Source organism: Xenopus laevis, chromosome 2L (assembly GCF_017654675.1).
Source record: "Xenopus laevis strain J_2021 chromosome 2L, Xenopus_laevis_v10.1, whole genome shotgun sequence".
Taxonomy (NCBI): domain Eukaryota; kingdom Metazoa; phylum Chordata; class Amphibia; order Anura; family Pipidae; genus Xenopus; species Xenopus laevis.
Window position 1 is genome coordinate 61,591,497 of NC_054373.1, and position 20,551 is coordinate 61,612,047.

The 20,551-nt window shown below is 39.8% G+C and overlaps 1 protein-coding gene across 1 annotated transcript; it reads left to right on the forward strand.

Moving 5' to 3' along the window:
• Nucleotides 1-1,469: 1,469 nt before the first annotated feature.
• LOC108708105 (CDGSH iron-sulfur domain-containing protein 3, mitochondrial) lies at nucleotides 1,470-9,046 on the forward strand. Its single transcript, XM_018246447.2, has 3 exons — nucleotides 1,470-1,628; nucleotides 5,521-5,637; nucleotides 8,059-9,046. Exons 1-3 carry the CDS (start codon nucleotides 1,590-1,592, stop codon nucleotides 8,221-8,223), a joined length of 321 nt encoding a protein of 106 aa, XP_018101936.1. The 5' UTR covers nucleotides 1,470-1,589; the 3' UTR covers nucleotides 8,224-9,046.
• The last annotated feature ends 11,505 nt before the right edge of the window (nucleotides 9,047-20,551 follow it).

A 20,551-nucleotide genomic window follows, 5' to 3' on the forward strand; every position in this document is an offset into this window, starting at 1 on the left:
GATAAAGGGGTCTACTTCATCTATAGTTGCGCCATTGCTGCTTTAATATTTTTTATAGATATTGGACATTTGTATTGTTTCATTCATGCAATGAACCATCATGTAAACATAATGAAGCTGAGTTAGCCTGAAAAGTGCCTAAAGTGGCCTGAAATATTACTGTGTATCTGTGATTAAAGCCATGATGTTACAAAAAAGGCTTTTTAATTTTGGACTAATGGACGGTGCTGTTCATTGTTTTATAAGGGGTGCAGACATGAAATTCTTTTGCCATATTGTATCCTTCATGAAGTACAGATGCTGCAGTGTGTCATGGAATTCTTGCAGCCTTAATATGTCATGTAGTGAAGTGCAGGTCTACATAAAAACTTCAGAGGCCTGGAGCTTGGAAGGTGCAGAATGGCACTACATTGTGGTAGAATGTGCTTTAAGCTTTTCTGGTACTAGCTGTTGTTTATAGGCTCCCGCAATGCAAAGTTTCATCCATTTGGCTATGGTACCTTTGCCACTGTAGACTACAGCCTGAAATATTAAAAGGGTGGTTCACCTTTAAGTTAACTTTTATTATGTTATAAAATGGCCATTCTAATTGGTCTTCATTATTTATTTTTATAGTTTTCAAACGGAGTTCACCGACCCCATCTAAAACCAAATGTGATGTAAAGCTGCAAATGTATTGTTATTGCTACTTTATATTATTTATCTTTGTATTCAGGCCCTCTCCTATACTTATACTGGATATATCCCAGTCTTTTATTTAAATCAATGCACAGTTGCTAGGGTAATTTAGAATCTAGCAACCAGACTGCTGAAACCGGAGAGCTGCTGAATAAAACACTAAATAACATGTTGTTGTCTCTGTATTTATACTGCTGCTACGGGCTTAAATTATACAGTTGCCAATTGATGTGTTCTGGAACATTGAACACAAAAGCATAAAAGATGACACTTTGTATATGTGTTTTCCGAGCATATCCTGGTTCTGGGGGCATTAAAAATGAAGTTGCATTCAACGGGATTATATTACTATTTTATCTGTGGTAAAAATTTAATTTCAGCATATAGCATCCCCTAGGCAAAGCAAATTAGGACTAAAATTTGCCATTGCCATTTGCATTGTTTATTCAGTTTCCCTTGATTTTTTAAATACACGTTGCATGTGTCTTGTTCACAAATAAATATATTCTTGAACTGTAAACATGGAAAATATCCACAACTCCATGCTGCCTGCAACTATTCCACATGATGACTAGATGCTAGAAAGAACAGATCTGAACTCATGATGTCACAGTTTCAGCTCAGAATGTTGCCGACCATACAGAAAAGGGAAGGGACGATTTAAATATTACGTTCTGATAACGTTGTATTAATATGTCAAAGGGGAGTGGGAATTCTGCAGATGCATTATTAGGGGGACAGGTTTTTTTTGGGGGGGTGGTTTGCTGTGCTCATGGGGTGTTTGCCGTTTTCTAAACTAAAGCAGTAATTTAATTTTTGACCACCCACACTTCCGCCCACAGTTTGGTCACATGGTTGTGACGTCACGCCCTCCCGAAGCTTGTACAGACTAGCGTCTGTCAAGGAGAAACATGAAAGCAATGCAGGCATTACGCTTTATAGTGATTCGGGTGAGTGTGTGCTACATGGGAAGCGTTTGAATTTTACCTCCGTGTTCCCCAGTTTTTTACTCTCTTACGGTACAGATCGGTTATTCAACTTCACCATAGAACCTTATTCTGCAATTGCTGCATGTCTTGTTATTACACTTCAACTCTCAAAGTCGTGGCTTTACACGCTGAACTCCCAGCAGGCCAGGCACACGCATTAACTCCTTTTCTCTGATTACACTGCTATTAACCTTTGCCTTTTAGCTAGCACTCTTTTATTAATGTGCAGCTTCATTAAAGGAAAACTATACCCCCAAAATGAATACTTAAGCAACAGATAGTTTATATCAAATTGAATGACATATTAAAGAATCTTACCAAACTGGAATATATATTTACATAAATATTGCCCTTTTACATCTCTTGCCTTGAACCACCATTTCGTGACTCTATCTGTGCTGCCTCAGAGATCACCTGACCAGAAATACTACAACACTAACTGTAACAGGAAGAAGTGAGGAAGCAAAAGACACAACTCTGTCTGTTAATTGGCTCATGTGACCTTACATGTGGTGTGTATGTGTGCACAGTGAATCGTACGATCTCAGGGGGCGGCCCTTATTTTTTAAAATGGCAATTTTCTATTTATGATTACCCAATGGCACATACTACTAAAAAAGTATATTATTATGATAATGGTTCATTTACATGAAGCAGGGTTTTACACATGAGCTGTTTTACTCAGTATCTTTTAATAGAGACCTACATTGTTTGGGGGGTATAGTTTTCCTTTAACGAACTCAAAACTCAAAGATTAATTGATGTAATCGTACTCTCTAAGTTCATCTCTGAGCACTGTTCAATTTACATTTATTGTATTACTGAAATATGTGCATTTTTAGACCTTTCAGCAACCAAAGGGCTAACTAAGTGCATAGACTGGGTCACTGGCAGTCTAGGTATTCAAAAATGGCTGGTGAGCCAAGTCTGCTATAAGCCATTTAAAACTTCTGATATCTTAAATCACTTAGAAACGTAACTTGCAGATGTGCTCAGCAGACTATTTTGTAAACTTACAAGTCATTATGGGTTGAGATCTCATTAACATTTACCTTTTCATCCAGCTATCATTAACCCTTTCCCATGGTTCCTCTTGGACGGCAAGAGGGGAACTATTGCGAAAATGAAAATGTATTATAAGCTTCATCACACTGAAATAAGAAACTTAATAAATACAATCAATTAAAAATTCTGGACAGTTTCTGAAATAATCAAGTTTATGTTCACTGTCCCTCTCTTGGCATCTGTTTATCTTCATTCTGTCTTCATGCGGGAGTTGGGTGTCAGATTTTCATTGACCGTTTGATCCAATGTATCTTTAAGGGTTAGTTCACACGAGGAAATTCGGGGAGATTTTGTTGCCTGGTCGACTAATCGCCTCGTCTTCTGAGCAACAATCTCCCCGAACTGCCTCAGCGTGTTTTCCCATAGGCTATAATGAAAAGTCGCCTGCGCTAAAGCACACGCGGCGATGCGTTTTCCATAGTTGCCTGAAGTTGCCTCGCGTGTGCATTAGCACAGGCGACTTTTCATTATAGCCTATGGGAAAACACGCTGAGACAGTTCGGGGAGATTGTCGCTCAGAAGACGAGGTGATTAGTCGCCAGACGACAAAATCTCCCCAAATATCCTCGTGTGAACTAACCTTAGGGGGGCTCCCTTTTTTTAGCAGATGTATTAGAGCTCAATCAAATAACTGATTCCAGTACAATCAAAATCTAACAAAATAACTGACCGACACAGACCCTGCATGTAGAGAGACAGGATTTCTGGTGATTTTAATATAGTGAGCTCTATCTATCTTCTTGGAAAAAAAAGAGTCACCTTAAAACAGGCATCTCCAAAGTGTGGTCCGGGGGCCAATTGTGGCCCGTTTTCAAATTTACACCGGCCCTCAGCCTCCATCATGAAATTAATAATAATGAGGCCCTCCAGCACAGTGCGACCAGGAATCCCATGGCAGTAATATTAAGGCACATTAGTGAAATGATTTGCAACTTACTGCCAGGTAGAGACGCGCTGTTTTCGCATACTAGGGCTGAAGTTGTTAATAGACGTACTGATGTGCCAGTACAGTAAACTAAAGAAGTATGGCGACACTACATACTTGTCTCTTGCTAACACCTTCAGCATACAGGCAGCAGTATAGACCAAGTGGCAGATCATTTCAGTAATGTGCCCAAATATTACTGCTAAAATTACTCCTGTAATTTAATGTTAATGGGTCAAAGAATGTCCGGCTGGATGGTCGGCCCCCACACATTTTCTCCTCGCCAAATCTGGCCCTCGTTGCAAAAAGTTTGGGCACCCCTGCCTTAAAACATATATTGGATTTAACTGTCATTCAAAATCAGACTCCCAACTCCTGCATGAAGAGAGACGACTGAAGAGAGACAGATGCTGAGAGGGGGATAGTGAAGAGTAACTTGAACTTCAATATTTCAGAAACATTTCAGAATACTTCTTATTTCAATATGCTGAAGCTTACAGTATGTTAAATTTTCATTTTCACATAGTTCCCCTTTAACTTGTCTAGCCTCATCAAGCAATGCACTGCTGCCTTGAAATAGTAAGAGTTCCAGCACCCCCATTAACCTTATCCTTTTGACCAATTCTGACTTACTTAGCATACACACATTTTTATTAACCTTTGCCTCTCTCTGGCAACACTCTCATTAATCCTTTTTTTCCCATCATTAAAGGAGAAGGAAAGCCCCAGGGCGCAAAACCCCTCCCCCCTCCCGTGTATTGCCCCCCCTCCCTCCTCCCCCCTGGCCTACCCCTCCCGCTGGGCAAATGCCCCTAACTTGTTACTCACCCCTCTGCGCAGGTCCTGTCCACGGAATTCACAGTCGCCATCTTCTCCCATGCGCGTCTTCTTCCTGCTCTGACCGGCGTCTTCTGGCGCATGCGCAGTAGGAGCAGGTACCGGTACAGCTCTATTGCGTATGCGCCGAATGTCACGAAGTGAAATCGGAAAACTTCGTGACATTCGGCGCATGCGCAATAGAGCTGTACCGGTACCTGTTCCTACTGCGCATGCGCCAGAAGACGCCGGTCAGAGCAGGAAGAAGACGCGCGTGGGAGAAGATGGCGACTGTGAACTCCGTGGACAGGACCTGCGCAGAGGGGTGAGTAACAAGTTAGGGGCATTTGCCCAGCGGGAGGGGTAGGCCAGGGGGGAGGAGGGAGGGGGGGCAATACACGGGAGGGGGGGAGGGGTTTTGCGCCCTGGGGCTTTCCTTCTCCTTTAACATTCATTCTCATTAAAGGGGTTGTTCACCTTTGCGTTAACTTTTAGTATGATGTAGAGAGATATTTTGGTTTTCATATTTTGTTATTTGTGGTTTTGAATTATTTAGCAGCTCTCATGTTTGCTATTTCAGCAATCTGATTGCTAGGGTTCAAATTACCCTAGCAATCATGCATTGATTTGAATAAGATACTGCAATATGAACAAGAGGGGGCCTCAATAGAAAGATGATTAATAAAACGTAGCAATAACAATACATTTGTAGCCTTATGGAGCATTTGTGTTTTTTAGATAGGTTCGATGACCCTCATTTGAAAGCTGCAAAAAGTCAGAAGAACGCAAATAATTTGAAAACTATATATAAAAAACAATGAAGCTCAATTAAAAATTTGCTTAGAATTGGCCATTCTATAACATACTAAAAGTTAATTTAAAGGTGAACCACCCCTTAATGAGCCTCTCTTTTAAGATATCCTTACTGACCACTCCTTGGAATTGTGCATACTTATTATTACATGCTTGATAAAATGTTAACTGTTTGCTCTTGACCTGTATACTTGCTATTTCAGTCTATTGCCATATTTATTATTTTCCTCTTAGCAAGCCTGCACAACTTCACAGTCTACCGCCATTATTGCTGCCAAGCACCCCTTTAAGGTGCAACTGAAAGCAGGAAAGATGTATCCATGGTGTAGTTGCGGACATAGCAAGAAGCAAGTGAGTATAGCAGCTTGTGTGACATTACATTTATCATCTCAATAGGGTCTTTATATAAAGGCTTTGGGGCATATATTCTGGACAGATATTAGAACATGCCTTTGGATTAGTCACTTACCCGTATCTATCAAAGCTTATAGAGAGAGAGAGAGAGAGAGAGAGAGAGAGAGAGAGAGAGAGAGTCACATGAAAATGTTGGTTTGGGAACCCCTCTCAGCTTGCATAATAATTCACTCCACTTTCAACAAAATAGATAACAGTGGTATGTCTTTCTCCCAGGAACATCTGAGTACTGGGGTGTTTTCTGAACAAAGATTTTTAGTGAAGCAGTATTCAGTTGTATGAATTTAAATCAAATCTGAAAAACTGTCTTTGCAAAAATTTGGGTACCCTTGTAATTTTGCTAATTTGAATGCATGTAATTGCACAATACTGATTGCTGACAACACCAAATTGGTTGGATTAGCTCATTAAGCCTTGAATTTCATAGGCAGGTGTGTCCAAACATTCATAAAGGTATTTAAGGTGGCCAACTGCAATGTTGTGCTTCTGTTTGACTCTCCTTTGAAGAGTGACAGCATGGCATCCTTAAAGCAACTCCCAAAAGATCTAAAAACAAAGATTGTTCAGTATCATGGTTTAGGGAAGGCTACCAAAAGCTATCTTAGATGTTTGATCTGTCAGGAATGGAATCAGGAAATGGAAGGCCACAGGCACAGTTGCTGTAAGACCCAGGGCTGGCAAGCCAAGAAAAATACAGGAGCGGCATATGCGGAGCATTGTGGGAATGGTTACAGACAACCCAACGATCACCTCCAAAGACCTGCAAGAACATCTTGCTGCAGATGGTGTATCTGTACATCTTTCTACAATTTAGCGCAATTTGCACAAAGAACATCTGTATGGCAGGGTGATGAGAAAGAAGCCCTTGCCACAAACAGAGTCACTTGTTCTATGCAAAAGCTCATTTAGAAAAGCCACAGTCATTTTGGAACAAAGTGATATTCGGTCATAACAAAAAGCGCTTTGCATGATGGAAGAACACCGCATTCCAAGAAAAACACCTGCTACCTACTGTCATATTTGGTGGAGGTTCCATTATGCTGTGGGGCTAGTTCAGGGGCTGGGGCCCTTGTTAAAGTGATACTGACACTAAAAAACTACTTTATAAAATATGAATGTACATTCAAAGTTACCTATAGGTCATGCTGTTTTTTTGCTGAAAATAATTGTTAGTTGAAGTTCCTAAACCTGACTGTTTTGCCAACCTGACTGTCCCATCTCAGCCTGTCAGTTACAGTTTCTAATGCTAATGGACTCCTGCTGCACAAATATGGCAGCCCCCTCATGGACGAACACAGGATGTCAAATAAGTAATGAGAAAGCATTGGGCAAATACTTTATGGCAAAATTATAAGTAGCATGCAAAGCCAATTTTATGGTAGATGTAAAAAAAGTTTTAATTTCTGGTGTCCGTATCTCTTTAACGTCAAGGGTCGGATGAATTCAACCCAATATCAACAAATTCTTCCGGATAATGTTCAAGTATCAGTCACAAAGTTGAAGTTACGCAGGGGTTGGATATTCCAACAAGACAATGACCCTAAACCCATTTTGAAATCTACAAAGGCATTTATGCAGAGGGAGAAGTACAATATTCTGGAATGGCCTTCACAGTCCCCCGACTTGAATATCATCGAAAATCTATGGGATGATTTGAAGCAGGCTGTCCATGGTTGGCAGCCATCAAATTTAACTGAACTGGAGAGATTTGTATGGACGAATAGTCAAAAACACAGCCATCCAGAATCCAGACACTCATCAAAGGCTATAGGAAATGTCTAGAGGCTGTTACATTTGCAAAAGGAGGCTCAACTAAGTATTGATATAATATGTCTGTTGGGGTGCCCAAATGTATGCACCTGTCTAATTTTGTTATGATGCATATTGCATATTTTCTGTTAACCTTTATCTCCCTGCTGAAATACTACTGTTTCCATAAGGCATGTTATAAAGGAAGTTGCTACTTTGAAAGCTCAGCCAATGATAAACAAAACTCTAAAGAATTAAGAGGGGTTCCCAAACTTTTTTTATATGACCAGCCCTGCAACATGCATTTATGAGAGGGGTCCCTGAATTTTCAAATGATCTGGTAACCCTAGGTCAATTGGTAATGTAAAGGACTACCCAGAGAGGAAGGGGACAGAAGGAGGGCTTATTGGAAGCAGTTTACACCAAGTCACCGATAAAACAAAAAAATGTAGGAAAGGGAAGAGGAACGTTCCATGTTCTCCCAAAGCAGAAAGCATTGTGCCACTTCTTACTTCAGTTATATCGTGTTTGATTCTAGCCAGTTTTTCCCCAGGCACGCTCCATTTCATTATAACACTGCATCTACCTTTTCTTATCCATTGTTTTTAGCCGTTTTGTGATGGTTCCCACCGACAAGCTGCCCCTGGCCTTTCACCACTGCGCTTCACACCCACAGAGGACAAAGAAGTGTGGCTTTGTGGCTGCAAACAGACAAAAAATCCTCCGTACTGTGATGGTACACACAAAGAGAACCACATTCAAAATTCTGCCTAGTACTAGCATCACCAACTCATATCTAAGCAGTGTAAAATTGTTTCCACAAGAGTAGATTTAACTGCTCCATGGGATCTTCTGGTTCTGTAATAAAGATGATAAATAATTATATGGTAATATCTGTAAATCAGTGCAATGAAGAAGCCAAACACATCCATTTCTGCAGCCTGTCAATATTTTGCACCTGATTTTTGTTAATAAATACAGGGGATTAGGGCAGAAACATTGTTCTATTTCTTAAGTCTGTATCTATAAAAAAGTGCAGACTGTTTGAAGAGCTGGGCATCTAATATATCGCAAATATTGGCACCCAAGCTGTTGTGAAGATGTTTATCGTTGTAGGCAACTAAACCTTTAGAACCATCCCTCATTCATTTTAATGGCAATTGATTTCACACGTGGATCAGGTGATTGTCATTTGAGAATTGTGCAAATATGTGCTCTCCCGGATACACCTGCAGTTCCATGTGATTGCCTTTGATATGCACGGGGAGGGGCAATTCTAGTGTTTCATTATCTGCCTGCTCAGAGTTTTGTGCATGGTAAGATTTGTCACCAGCACTACCGTGGTTAAGAAATCTCCTGAAAAAGACTTGCTATTAAGGAACATTACACGCTTGTCCCTAGTAAAACAGATAATCATGACTAAATCATGGGAAAATGCAAAACAAGGTTATTTTCTGTGATTAAGCCAGATAACTGCGAGTATATGTTTTCTTGCGGCTATCGTAATATTATGCAGTGGCAAGACATATTCAGGAAATTTTTCAACTGCGGCAGCGCAGATTTTTCTGTAGGCAACAAATTTTACTGCATGCCATTACTATTAGCTAAAAATAAAAATACCCTAAATTGTGTGCCATTTTTCTGTGAAACAGAAGTTTTTCTTTATAATAAGTTTTACAACTGAAAAAGTGTTCTTTCAAATATCCTCCATGAAAATATTTTTGTCATTTATGGTTTCATAATTTATTAAATCAAATTTGCAATTAAAATGTTTGCAAACGTATTATTTACTAAGTGAAATAAAGTTCACATTGGAAACTTAATATGCTTATGTTAATGTGACACTGGAGCTCATATTAATGGCACTTGTGAAAGTGCATAGATGTAGTAACCTGTAGTAACACATTAGCATCCCCAAGCAGTGTCGGACTGGGACACCAGGGGCCCACCATAAAACCTTAGACCAGGGGCCCATTCTCATTACTAATATTCTTCATCTCCTCAGTCAACCTCTATTCTCTTAGTTTGTTTTCTTTACATACTGTAATCTATTATTCCATCTATTTAGCCTCTTTGTTCTCATATAATAGGGAATGGCCATGAAATAGGCAGCATGAGGGCCCACTGACACTTTGGCCCACCGGGAGTTTTCCTGGTATCCCTGTGGGCCAGTCCGACACTGTCCCCAAGCTTGTCACTGCAACTTGGTCATTATATTCATTATACAGCTCTATTAATGAATTTGGAAGATCAGCCTTTATAATAACAAATATAACTTTGGGGTTTTAAACAGATTTGTACTAAACCCCACAAGCAACATTATACTTATCACTAATGTTGGGCGAATCTGATCCGTTTTGCTTTGCCGAAAATTTGTGAAACTGTAAATTTGCCGAAATGCAGTCTATGGGCAGCTTTTTTTTTTGACAATTTTATTTTTGATGCATAACAATTTTTTTTCACCCATGGGCATAATTTTTGCGGTGAAACTTTGCGGAAAAAAATTGCTTATCACTCTGCACTTCTCCCAACAGCTCCATGGTTCTGGATAACACTGTGCTCCCCAGCAGCATGATATATCCCTGTGTGTTTTAATAGTAGCCTGCTACAAATTACACAGCACACGCCAAGTAGCAATGGACTGATCACATTATGGCCTGCCAGCATATTTTTTATAACTCCCTGTGCTCCCCACAATTTAATTTAAGTTTGCTTCCCTAGCAGCCATCTAGTATTGGATGACACTGCACTTCTCCAACAGGGACCCAGTATGGATCACACAGACAGGACTAGATTTGCAAACTGGATATTCTCTTAACAGCAAAAATTGGAAAACAGGCGCTACAAAGATCCACATTGCCACTGAGAAAAATATATCTTTAGATCAGCAACATTTCTGAAGCCTGGCATGTTTTGTGCCATATTGCGCTTAATCATAGGCTATTGGATATTCTGACAAATGCCAGAAGACCTCATACAAGCTGCTGTAGACAGTATTGGGCCTGTGGGTGGGCTGTGTAGTGTGTACTTGATATGCTAGAGTATTTTGATTCCCAGTCTGTGAATGCACCCTGCACATACCAAGGATTTAAAAGAGTTGTTCACCTTCCAAAAACAAGGGGTTTTTCTATTTAGTTTTTCTAAAATTGAAGTTTTACTTTTCTTTCTGAGTCTGGCAGCTCAGTAATCCCAGTGCATACTTTGAGCTACTTCTCAGCAGTGTCTGTGAAATGTAAGCAGCTATTGTATCAATTACAACAGCTGCCATTTATGAAACTCAATGATTATGCTTAGCAGGACCAAAGATAGGCAATTTATCAGTCCGTGCCCCCCCCTCACAGGGCCACTCTAGAGGAAAAAAACTTCAATATAAACAAATTCCGAAAACCAGTGTTTCAAAATAAGTAGCAGCTGTGGGCCGCTATATTAGTTCATTATGCATGATCATGTACATGCAGAAACAGTATTTTATTATTATTAACATGTATTTATAATCAATAATCAATACAGGTACAAAGAGGTGAGGAAGGCCCTATGCATAGGCATACAGTCTAAAGGGAAGGGAGTAATACACAAGGTGTGGGAGTGGGCAAAATCGAAGTAAGTGGGTGAGAAATGTGGTGTTGTATGTGGTGTTGCGTTTGGTAGTTAAGCAGAGTGAGGGTAGGCTTCTCGAAAGAAGTGCGTTTTCAGAGATTTTTTGAAAGCAGAAAGGTTGGGAGAAAGTCGGACAGACCGTGGGAGAGCGTTCCAGAGGAGGGGTGCAGCCCTTCCAAAGTCTTGAATGTGAGCATGTGAGGAGGTAATGAGAGAAGAGTTGAGTAGCAGGTCAGTAGAGGAGCGTAGTAAGCGAGTGGGTGAGTATATAGAGATGAGTTCAGAGATGTAGGGTGGAGCAGAGTTGTGAAGTGCTTTGAAAGTCAGTGTCATTAATTTGAATTTGATTCTGAAAGGTAACGGAAGCCAGTGCAGGGATTGACAGAATGGTGAGGCAGAGGAGGAGCGGTTGCTGAGGTGTATGAGCCTCGCAGCAGTGTTCATTATGGACTGGAGAGGTGACAGTGTCTGGAGGGGGAGGCTAATTAAAAGAGAGTTACAGTAGTCTAGACGCGATACGATGAGAGAGTGAATAAGAATTTTGGCAGCATCTAGGATGATAAATGATCGTATTTTGGATATGTTCCTTAGGTGGAAGTGACATGATTTAATAAGTGACTGGATATGAGGAGTGAATGACAGGGCAGAATCTAGGATAACCCCAAGGCACCAGGCCTGGGGAGAGGGGGTGATAGTGGAATTGTTAACTATGATGGATACTTCGGGGATGCTACTGGTGTTAATTGGAGGAAAGAGAACCATTTCAGTTTTAGAGAGGTTTAATTTAAGGTAGCGTTGCGACATCCAGGTAGAGATAGCGGACAGGCAGGAGGAGACGCGAGTTAGGAGTTCTGGGTTGAGATCAGGAGATGAGAGATAGATCTGAGTATCGTCAGCATAGAGGTGGTAGTGGAAACCATATGAATTTATTAATTTGCCAAGGGAGGAAGTATAGAGGGAGAATAGTAATGGTCCCAGGACAGAGCCTTGAGGAACTCCAACAGAAAGAGGTAGGGGAGAAGATGATACTCCATTGTAGGAGACACTGAAGGAACGATTGGTGATGTAAGAAGAGAACCAGGACAGGGCTGTGTCACGAAGGCCAAGCGACTGGAGGAGGAGAGGGTGATCTACAGTGTCAAATGCGGCTGAGAGGTCAAGCAGTATTAGTAGTGAGAAATGATTGTTGGCTTTAGCGGTTAAAAGGTCATTATTTAGTCGAGTCAGGGCAGTTTCCGTGGAGTGTTGTGGCTTAAAACCAGATTGTAGGGGGTCCAGCAGGTTATTGTCAGAGAGGAATGAGGTAAGTCGGTTGTAGACTAGGCGCTCAAGTAGTTTAGAGATGAAAGGTAGCAGAGAGATAGGTCGGAGGTTGTCAAGATTGGAGGGATCAAGAGAGGGTTTTTTCAGAATGGGGGTGACAAGAGCATGTTTTAGTTGAGAAGGAAACAGTCCAGTTGAGAGCGAAAGATTAAATAGGTGAGTTAAGGCTTTGATTAGACAAGGATTGGTATTGCGGAGAAGTTTTGAGGGAATTGGATCAAGCGGGCAGGTGTTAAGGTGAGAAGAGGCCAGAAGCTTTGAGACTTCCTCATCAGTGACAGGGGTGAAGGAGCACAGGAGAGACTGGGCAGTGTGGAGGGAGGGTGGTGGAAGTCTAGGGGGGTTGAGTAGTGTAATGTCCCTTCTGATAGTGTCAGTTTTGTTTTTGAAGTGCTCAGCAATATCTTGAGCAGAGACAGATGTGCATGGAGGGGGTGGAGAAGGGGAAAGGAGAGTGTTAAAGGTGGAGAAAAGTTGTGCTGGTTTTTTAGAAAGGGAGTTAATGAGTGAAGTAAAGTATGTTTGTTTGGCTTGGAAGAGGCTGGTGTTAAAGGAGCGCAGGGCAGATTTGTAGCTCCAAAAGTCTGATTCTGAACGGGATTTGCGCCAGCGACGCTCAAGTGCACGTGATTGTCTTTGGAGCGCTTTTGTATGAGCATTATGCCAAGGTTGAAGTGGTTTGGGTCGAGAACGTTTAGTTTTTATAGGAGCAAGCTCATTTAGGGCAGTGGTGAGAGTACTATAGTAGACAGAGGTAGCCACATTAGGACATGAGATGGCTGAGATATTAGAGTGAAGAGAGTCAAAGGAAGAAGAGAGATGTGACACGTCTACAGCTTGCAAGTCACGGTAAGTACGTGTTTGGGGAATAGCAGGGGGTGAGGAGGGAGTTAGTGAGAGTTGAAATGTGAGCATATTGTGATCAGAGAGGGGAAATGGGGAGTTAGTAAAATTGGAGGTTGAACAGAGTCTGGTAAATATGAGATCCAGAGCATTACCATTGGAGTGAGAGGGGGAGTCTGAAGATAAGCCTAGGGAGGAGGTTAGTGAAAGAAGTTTAGAGACAGAAGAGTTGTTGATGTTGTTAACGGGTATATTAAAATCACCTAATATGATGGATGGGATGTTAGATGAAAGAAAGTAAGGAAGCCAAGCAGCAAAGTTGTCCAGAAATTGTGCAGTTGGTCCTGGTGGTCGATATATAACATCAATGCAGAGTGAAACAGGAGAAAAGAGCCTAATGCAGTGAGCCTCAAATGAGGAGAATGATAAAGAGGGAACAGGTGGAAGAACTTTAAAAGTACAGCGGGGAGAGAGAAGCAAACCCACCCCACCTCCAGGTCTGTTACCAGGTCTGGGAGTATGAGTAAGGTGTAGGCCCCCATAGGACAGGGCAGCAGGGGAGGCAGTGTCAGTAGGAGAGAGCCAGGTTTCAGTAAGCGCAAGTAGGTTAAAGGAATTTGCAATGAAATGGTCGTGTATAGTGGTGAGTTTGTTGCAAACAGATCTGGCATTCCAGAGAGCACATGAAAGATTAACTGGGTTTTTGGGTATAGGAGTAAGTGTTCTGTACTGTTTGAAATTGCTCCGGAGAGAAGGAGCTCGTGGCCGTGATATAACTGGGATGGGGTAAGGGCCAGGGTTTGGGGAAATGTCCCCAGCTGCCAGCAGTAGAAAGGAAAGATAGACTAAGTGAGAGTGGGATTTATAAGTCCTTGGTTTGTATGAAAAGGAGGAGTTTTGTGGAATAGTTAACAGAGTACTTTATAAACTTCATGTGTGGAGAGGGAAGGAGAGGAGAGTAGAGAGGCTGAGATTTGTATAGAACTGGGATTTGATGGAGGAGGTAGTGAAAAATGTTTTATGAAACATGAGAGTGAAAGGAGGAGAAATGCAGGATAAAGCATGTTTGGAGTAAGAAGTTACAAACTAGCAGGTACAAACAAATCTGTTTTCTTCTTATCCCAGATGGTTCACTGTTGATTGCAGGGGAATCCGGTTCCTTTTGCCTTGTCAATGTCTTGTCCAACTGCCTTGTTTAACTGTCATTTCTAAGCACTTGTGAAACTTTAGCACTTAGGAAAGGTTAGCACTCGTGCCATGCCCCAGACACCAGTATATTCTGGTTCTGAAAATAATGACATATTGGGCGGTTTTTCAACTGCATATTTTAGCTTATAGTGGGTGATCCGAAGCACATGAAAAATTGCACCAATACACTATGTGAATCACCCTTTGTGAATTTGATTTATTATTAGAAGCTGTGGCAGGTAGACAAAAAAATTTAAAAAATCTTGACAGTAGCTCTTTAAATATGTAATATCTGTAATACTCCTAAACACCCACAAGATGTCACCAGACATCAAATTGTATTTCACTATTCACTTTTCATAGAGAGAATAAATACAGTATAACTGTGAGCATCTGTATTGATTCATCAAATAGTATATTTACTTATAAACCAGTGTTACAACACTTCCTCATGTACACTATCAAACTAAGAAAGATTGGATTTCGTTTTATAAAGGCTTTTCCTTTGGTATATAAAGGAGAATACATCTGTAAACTGTATGAAACCAGGCTTTCAGTTTGTAAAGTACTCTTTTTGGGTGCACCTTGCACCAGACTTTTCTATTCAGTATGCGGTCCAAGCTCAAATACTCAAAATGACTGCTCCCAGGATCTATGTAAATGACCCCTAATTTGTCTTGTTCTGGTACCTAATAAAAGCAACTATGAATAATTTGTGCATGACTTTGAGAGTTACTACAGTTATACAATTTATCTGCTCCAAGGGGTCCTTAACAGTGTCATGGATTTAGCTGGAATGATGCTAGAAGTCATAAAAGAGAACGAAGACCTGACCTTAATTAGACTAGAATTCTGTAACTAATGACTTTTATAGAGTTATAGCACACTAATATTTGAATGCCTCCATCAAAGGCATCCTGTTTTCAAAAAAAACTCAGGAGACTGATAGAATATGGCAAATTTGAAGGTATCTTGAGTGAGAATGAAATAGAGTACATATGGCGTCCATTTCCTAAAATACCCGTCTTTCATACTTTTCCCAAAGTGCATAAGAGACTTGAACAGCCTAAGGGGCGCCCCATAATTGCGGGGATAGGTTCCCTAAATGAGGGATTAAGCTAATACATAGACAAACTTATACAGCCGATAGTAATGCAATTGCCCTCTTTTCTACGAGACAGTGGAGATGCTATTAATAAACTTACCAATATTGAGTGGAAACAAGGGTATATGTGGGTGACGATGGATGTCACGGCTTTATACTCCTCTATCAGACATAGTGATGGGATATATGCATTACAATATTGGCTAAAAGAAAAGGATCTTTACACAAATGAACAGAATGAATTTATAGTGGAGGCAGTGGAGTATCTATTGACCCACAACTATTTCATGTTTAACAATGAATTCTATCTACAGCGATGTGGGACAGCAATGGGGGCACGATTTGCGCCCTCATATGCTAATTTATTTATGGGCTGGTTCGAGAAACATCATATCTTTTGTGAACAATCTATATACAGTACTAACATAAAAGGATATTATCGCTTTATTGATGATTTAATACTCATTTGGGAAGGGACAGAATTACAGTTGAAACAATTTGTTGATTACTGCAACACTAATGATAAAAATATACGTTTTACATATAACTGTGATAAAAATACAATTGAATATCTAGACATACAATTTATTACTGAGGGCACCCAGATAGACACCAATATATATATAGAAAATCCATCAGTAGAAATTCCTTATTAAGGCGGGAAAGCAATCACCCTGGACCTCTCTTGGAAGGTATCCCGGTGGGCCAGTTTATACGCCTAAGACGTAACTGCTCCACATGGGGTTCCTTCCACGACAGGTCCATGGAACTATGGGACAGATTGACATCTAGGGGTTACAGTACGGAATGCATTAGGAAAGCTTATGAAACAGCAGTACTTAGCAATAGATCTGACCTTTTGAATAACAAGAAAAGTGAATACAGAAACAAGAGGACAACATTTGATAAGAACAGAATGAAATTTATCACTACATATAGTATGGAGGCCAGGGAAATACAAACTATAATTTTAAAACATTGGGGGGTATTGAGATCGGACCCTATTTTGACACAATTAGATTTAAAGAAACCTCAATTTATTTATAGACGGGCAAATAATCTGCGAGATAAGGTGTCCCCAAGTATGTTACCTAATAAGAAAGATAAAACTAATTGGCTGAATGTCATTGGAACATACAAATGTGGTGCGAATATCTGCAACTGTTGTAGATTTATAAATGTATCAAAGTAAATTCAGAGTACTGTAACTAAAAAAATCTATAACTGCAGAACATATGGCAACTGCAGGACATCAGATGTTATATACCTAGCAACATGTCGCTGTGGTAAGCAATATGTCGGTAAGGCAAAGAGATGGTTAAAAGATAGAGTACTAGAACATCTAGCATGTATAAATAGATTAGACGTATCCTCAGCTGTAGCAGAACATGTAATACAAGAACACGAGGATAATGAATATTTTGTATCTTTCCAGGTAATTGAAGCAGTTAAACTGGGGAAGAGAAAAGGCGATATAGATACATTGTTGTCTAAGAAAGAGGTCAAATGGATGACCCTATTGGATACAGTTACACCATATGGGCTGAACAGAGAATGTGAGATAAAAAACTTTATTGGATAGATTACTGTTTATACATTCATTCCTTATTCTATTTTGATATTGCAATTCTGTTATTACAATTTGATACTATTCCCATAGAGTCAAGAGAATAAACTCAATTAAGTACAGTAAGAACAAACATGAGAATATTAGTTAATAATCTACTAAATAACCTACTAAATACAACAAAAATTTAAACTAATTGAAATAAATAAGTAAAGAGTGAATGGAGTGGAATTAATCTTTCCAATATATGTTTTATTAATTCATAATTTAGAATAAATTGGAATAGGCTAGTGCACTTTTTCTTTAGAGAAATTCCTTATCTATCAAACTGTTCCAACAATGGGTTGGATACGAACAAAAATTAAGTAGAAACAAAGGAAATGGTTCGGAATGTTTATAATGAACATATTAATACATTAATCAGGTCTTCTTGTATCTATATGGATATGTACTTTTAATTGCTATTAGAAATGTAAAGATATACACAATTGAACAAAAAAGTTTTTATTAACATAAGTGCACTATCTAACTATTAAGACATTTAAAATTTAAAACCAAATTATTACACTAATATTTGTTAACGAATTAATCACAAAATGGTCATTTAAGAATTTAATTTATTCATTTTAAGTTTATATTTATTAATATAACACAGTACTTCTTGTATATATTTCACATTTTATTTATTTACAGCAATATGATAACATGGAGTACAATAAATTATTAATACAATGCACATATTTTTAAATAACCTTTTAAATAAATATACACACAATATTAAGAAAAAGGTATCACATTTAGTAATAACGAATGTCACTTTGGTACAAGTATTATTTTTATTTATTTTTATATGTCTAATCTTAAGAACTTGTTTGCTGTTTCACAAGAATGTTCTTCACCTTTAATTTATTAATGATATGCATACATGTCACTATTAAAGCACCTACACAGGTATGCACTAATTACTCTGATGAAGTGTCAGGTCTTCTGACACGAAACGCGTTAGATGTGAATCCCCCTCCCCAGCAATTTTAAAGTGCTCAATAAAGCCAACAAATTGATACTAACTTGCGCTCTGCAGCGATAACAGAAGCGTGAAGTGGAAGCCGGCTAGAAGGAGCCGATCTATCGCGATAGCTGCGGCTTAGCAGGAGCTGGCGTGCAAGGGAAGTGCTCTGCCATTAGCCACATCGTATTCTTTCGTTTGTACTCCTTCAAAAATTGCATGAACAAAAAGGGGCCAAAAAAATGAGAAAGCTGAACAAAAGTATCAGGTAGTGTTGCTTGGGGAATTCAGCTTTGATGATGTTAGACCACAACTTCATAAAACCTGATCGTGCAGCACCAGTAGTGTAAAATTAAAATGGAAATTCACATGGCAAACAACTTGGTCCGCAACGTTTCAGGCCCCTAAACTTAAACTTTATATAGGGGAGATTTTCGCCATCTACTGGTTGTAAGTTAGTACTATCAACAAGTTACATACATATTGTTACAATTGTAATTCAAGTCTATTCATTAAACGCCATCTACTGGTTACATATCAATATTGAAAAACAAGTTACATACATACTGTTACTAAGTAGTTCAACTCAATTAGTTTTGTGGTTAACTCTTTGTAGGTCACAGACCAATCAAATGTATATTATCTGTAAAACAGGGGTAGGGAATCTGCGGCTCCAGAGCCTCATGCGGCTCTTCATCCTGCTTGCTGCGGCTCAGTCTTGCGGCTTTGCCTGTCAGGTCGTATTTACAGCCCTCGCACCTGCTGGTGGCTTCTTGAGTGTGCGACCGCGGTAAGCACACCCAAGAAGCCGCCAGCAGGCGCGAGGGCTGTATAGACGTCCCAGGAGTGACAGTCAAGAGTGAGCCACAGCAAGATGATTCATCATGGTCCTTACCGCGGTCACACACTCAAGACAAGAGAGACGATCAGCATGGAGCTTCAGAAACAGAAGTCACATTAAACAGATGAGAACACTAGCATTTAATAGGGCTATTCAGTGTTTAATTTATTTCAAAGTAGCCCTGCATATACACACTGCACTTCTGTTTGTTGTATTCTGTTGTTGTAACAGTTACAATTAAAAAAAGGTTAAAAAAAGTTTATAAGCTGTTATGTTATGTTTTGCGGCTCCAGACTATTTTTCTTTATTGGGAGAGGGGCAAAAATGGCTCTTTTGATAGTAAAGGTTGCTGACCCCTGCTGTAAAACAAAATATTTAAAAGAAACAGATTAAAATCTAGATAAAAACAAACAGCGAAAAATGGCTTGTAGATCGTATTTCCCTATTCAACCCATGTGGGGAAAGTGTCCCAAGTCTTCTTTTCTCAGTAAAAATTTAGTACGGCCCCCACCTCGTCTGAATGTAGGTACAAGATCCACTATCTGGAATTTCAGTACTATCTGTCCAGCCTCTAAAAAGTGGGCAGCAACTGGTTGTTCCTTTTTTTTTGTTCTGATTGCAAATTTATGTTCTCTAATTCTTTCTCTAATGGGGCGTGATGTTTGTCCCATGTACAGTAAGCCACAAGGGCATTTAATGCTATACACCACAAAACTTGTGGCACATGTGTAGTAACCCCGTATTTTAATCGGGGTACCTTGTCAGGGATGATAAACCACTCCCCCCTTTCTGGCAATTGGAACAGCAGTTACACCCTAGGCATGGGAAGGTGCCATTTTTTACTGACCGCAGTGTACCTTGTTTCATCTTTTGGCTCCCCAAGTCCGACTTTACTAATACTGAGGCTATGGTTCTATTTTTCTTATAAGACATAATAGGCGGATTTTTGAAGCTAGTAACATTGGGGAGGCCTTCCTTTAAAATTTTCCAATGTTATTTCACAATGTCGGCAACATTGTGAGACAAGGTATTGTACTTGGAGACAAAGGGAATACGATCTTCCTGTTGTGTTTCCCGGCCTGATCTCTTACTTTTAACATCAGTTCTCTCTACCTCATTACGTTGTTCTTTTAGCAAATTATTTGGATAACCCCGTTCCTTAAATTTGTCCTGCATTTCAGATAGTCTCAAATTGAGTAATGACTCGTCCTTAACAATACGTTTAACCCTACTGAACTGGGATTTTGGGAGGGATTTTAATTGAAGGCATACCTATGGGACAGTTCCTAAGGCTTCGGAGGAACTGTTCCACAGATAAAGACTTTGGCTGCCAGGCATGGGATATGCAGATGAGATATCTGGAGAGGGGTTATAAGCAAAAGACTATACAGAAAGCATTTCAGAGAGCAAAAGGAAGTGATAGAAAAGACCTACTTGAAGGAGGAGGAACTAACAAAAAAATAAATAAATAAAAAACAGGAATGGTCTGGGAAAGTGGCTTTGACCACGAGGTATAGCAAACAATTCTTTGAAATCTCTAGAATTGTAAGGAAGTGCTTACCCATTCTCTACGATGAGGAGCACTTTTTCAAGGTATTGAGCTCGGGAATAAATATTGTCCCAAAACGGACT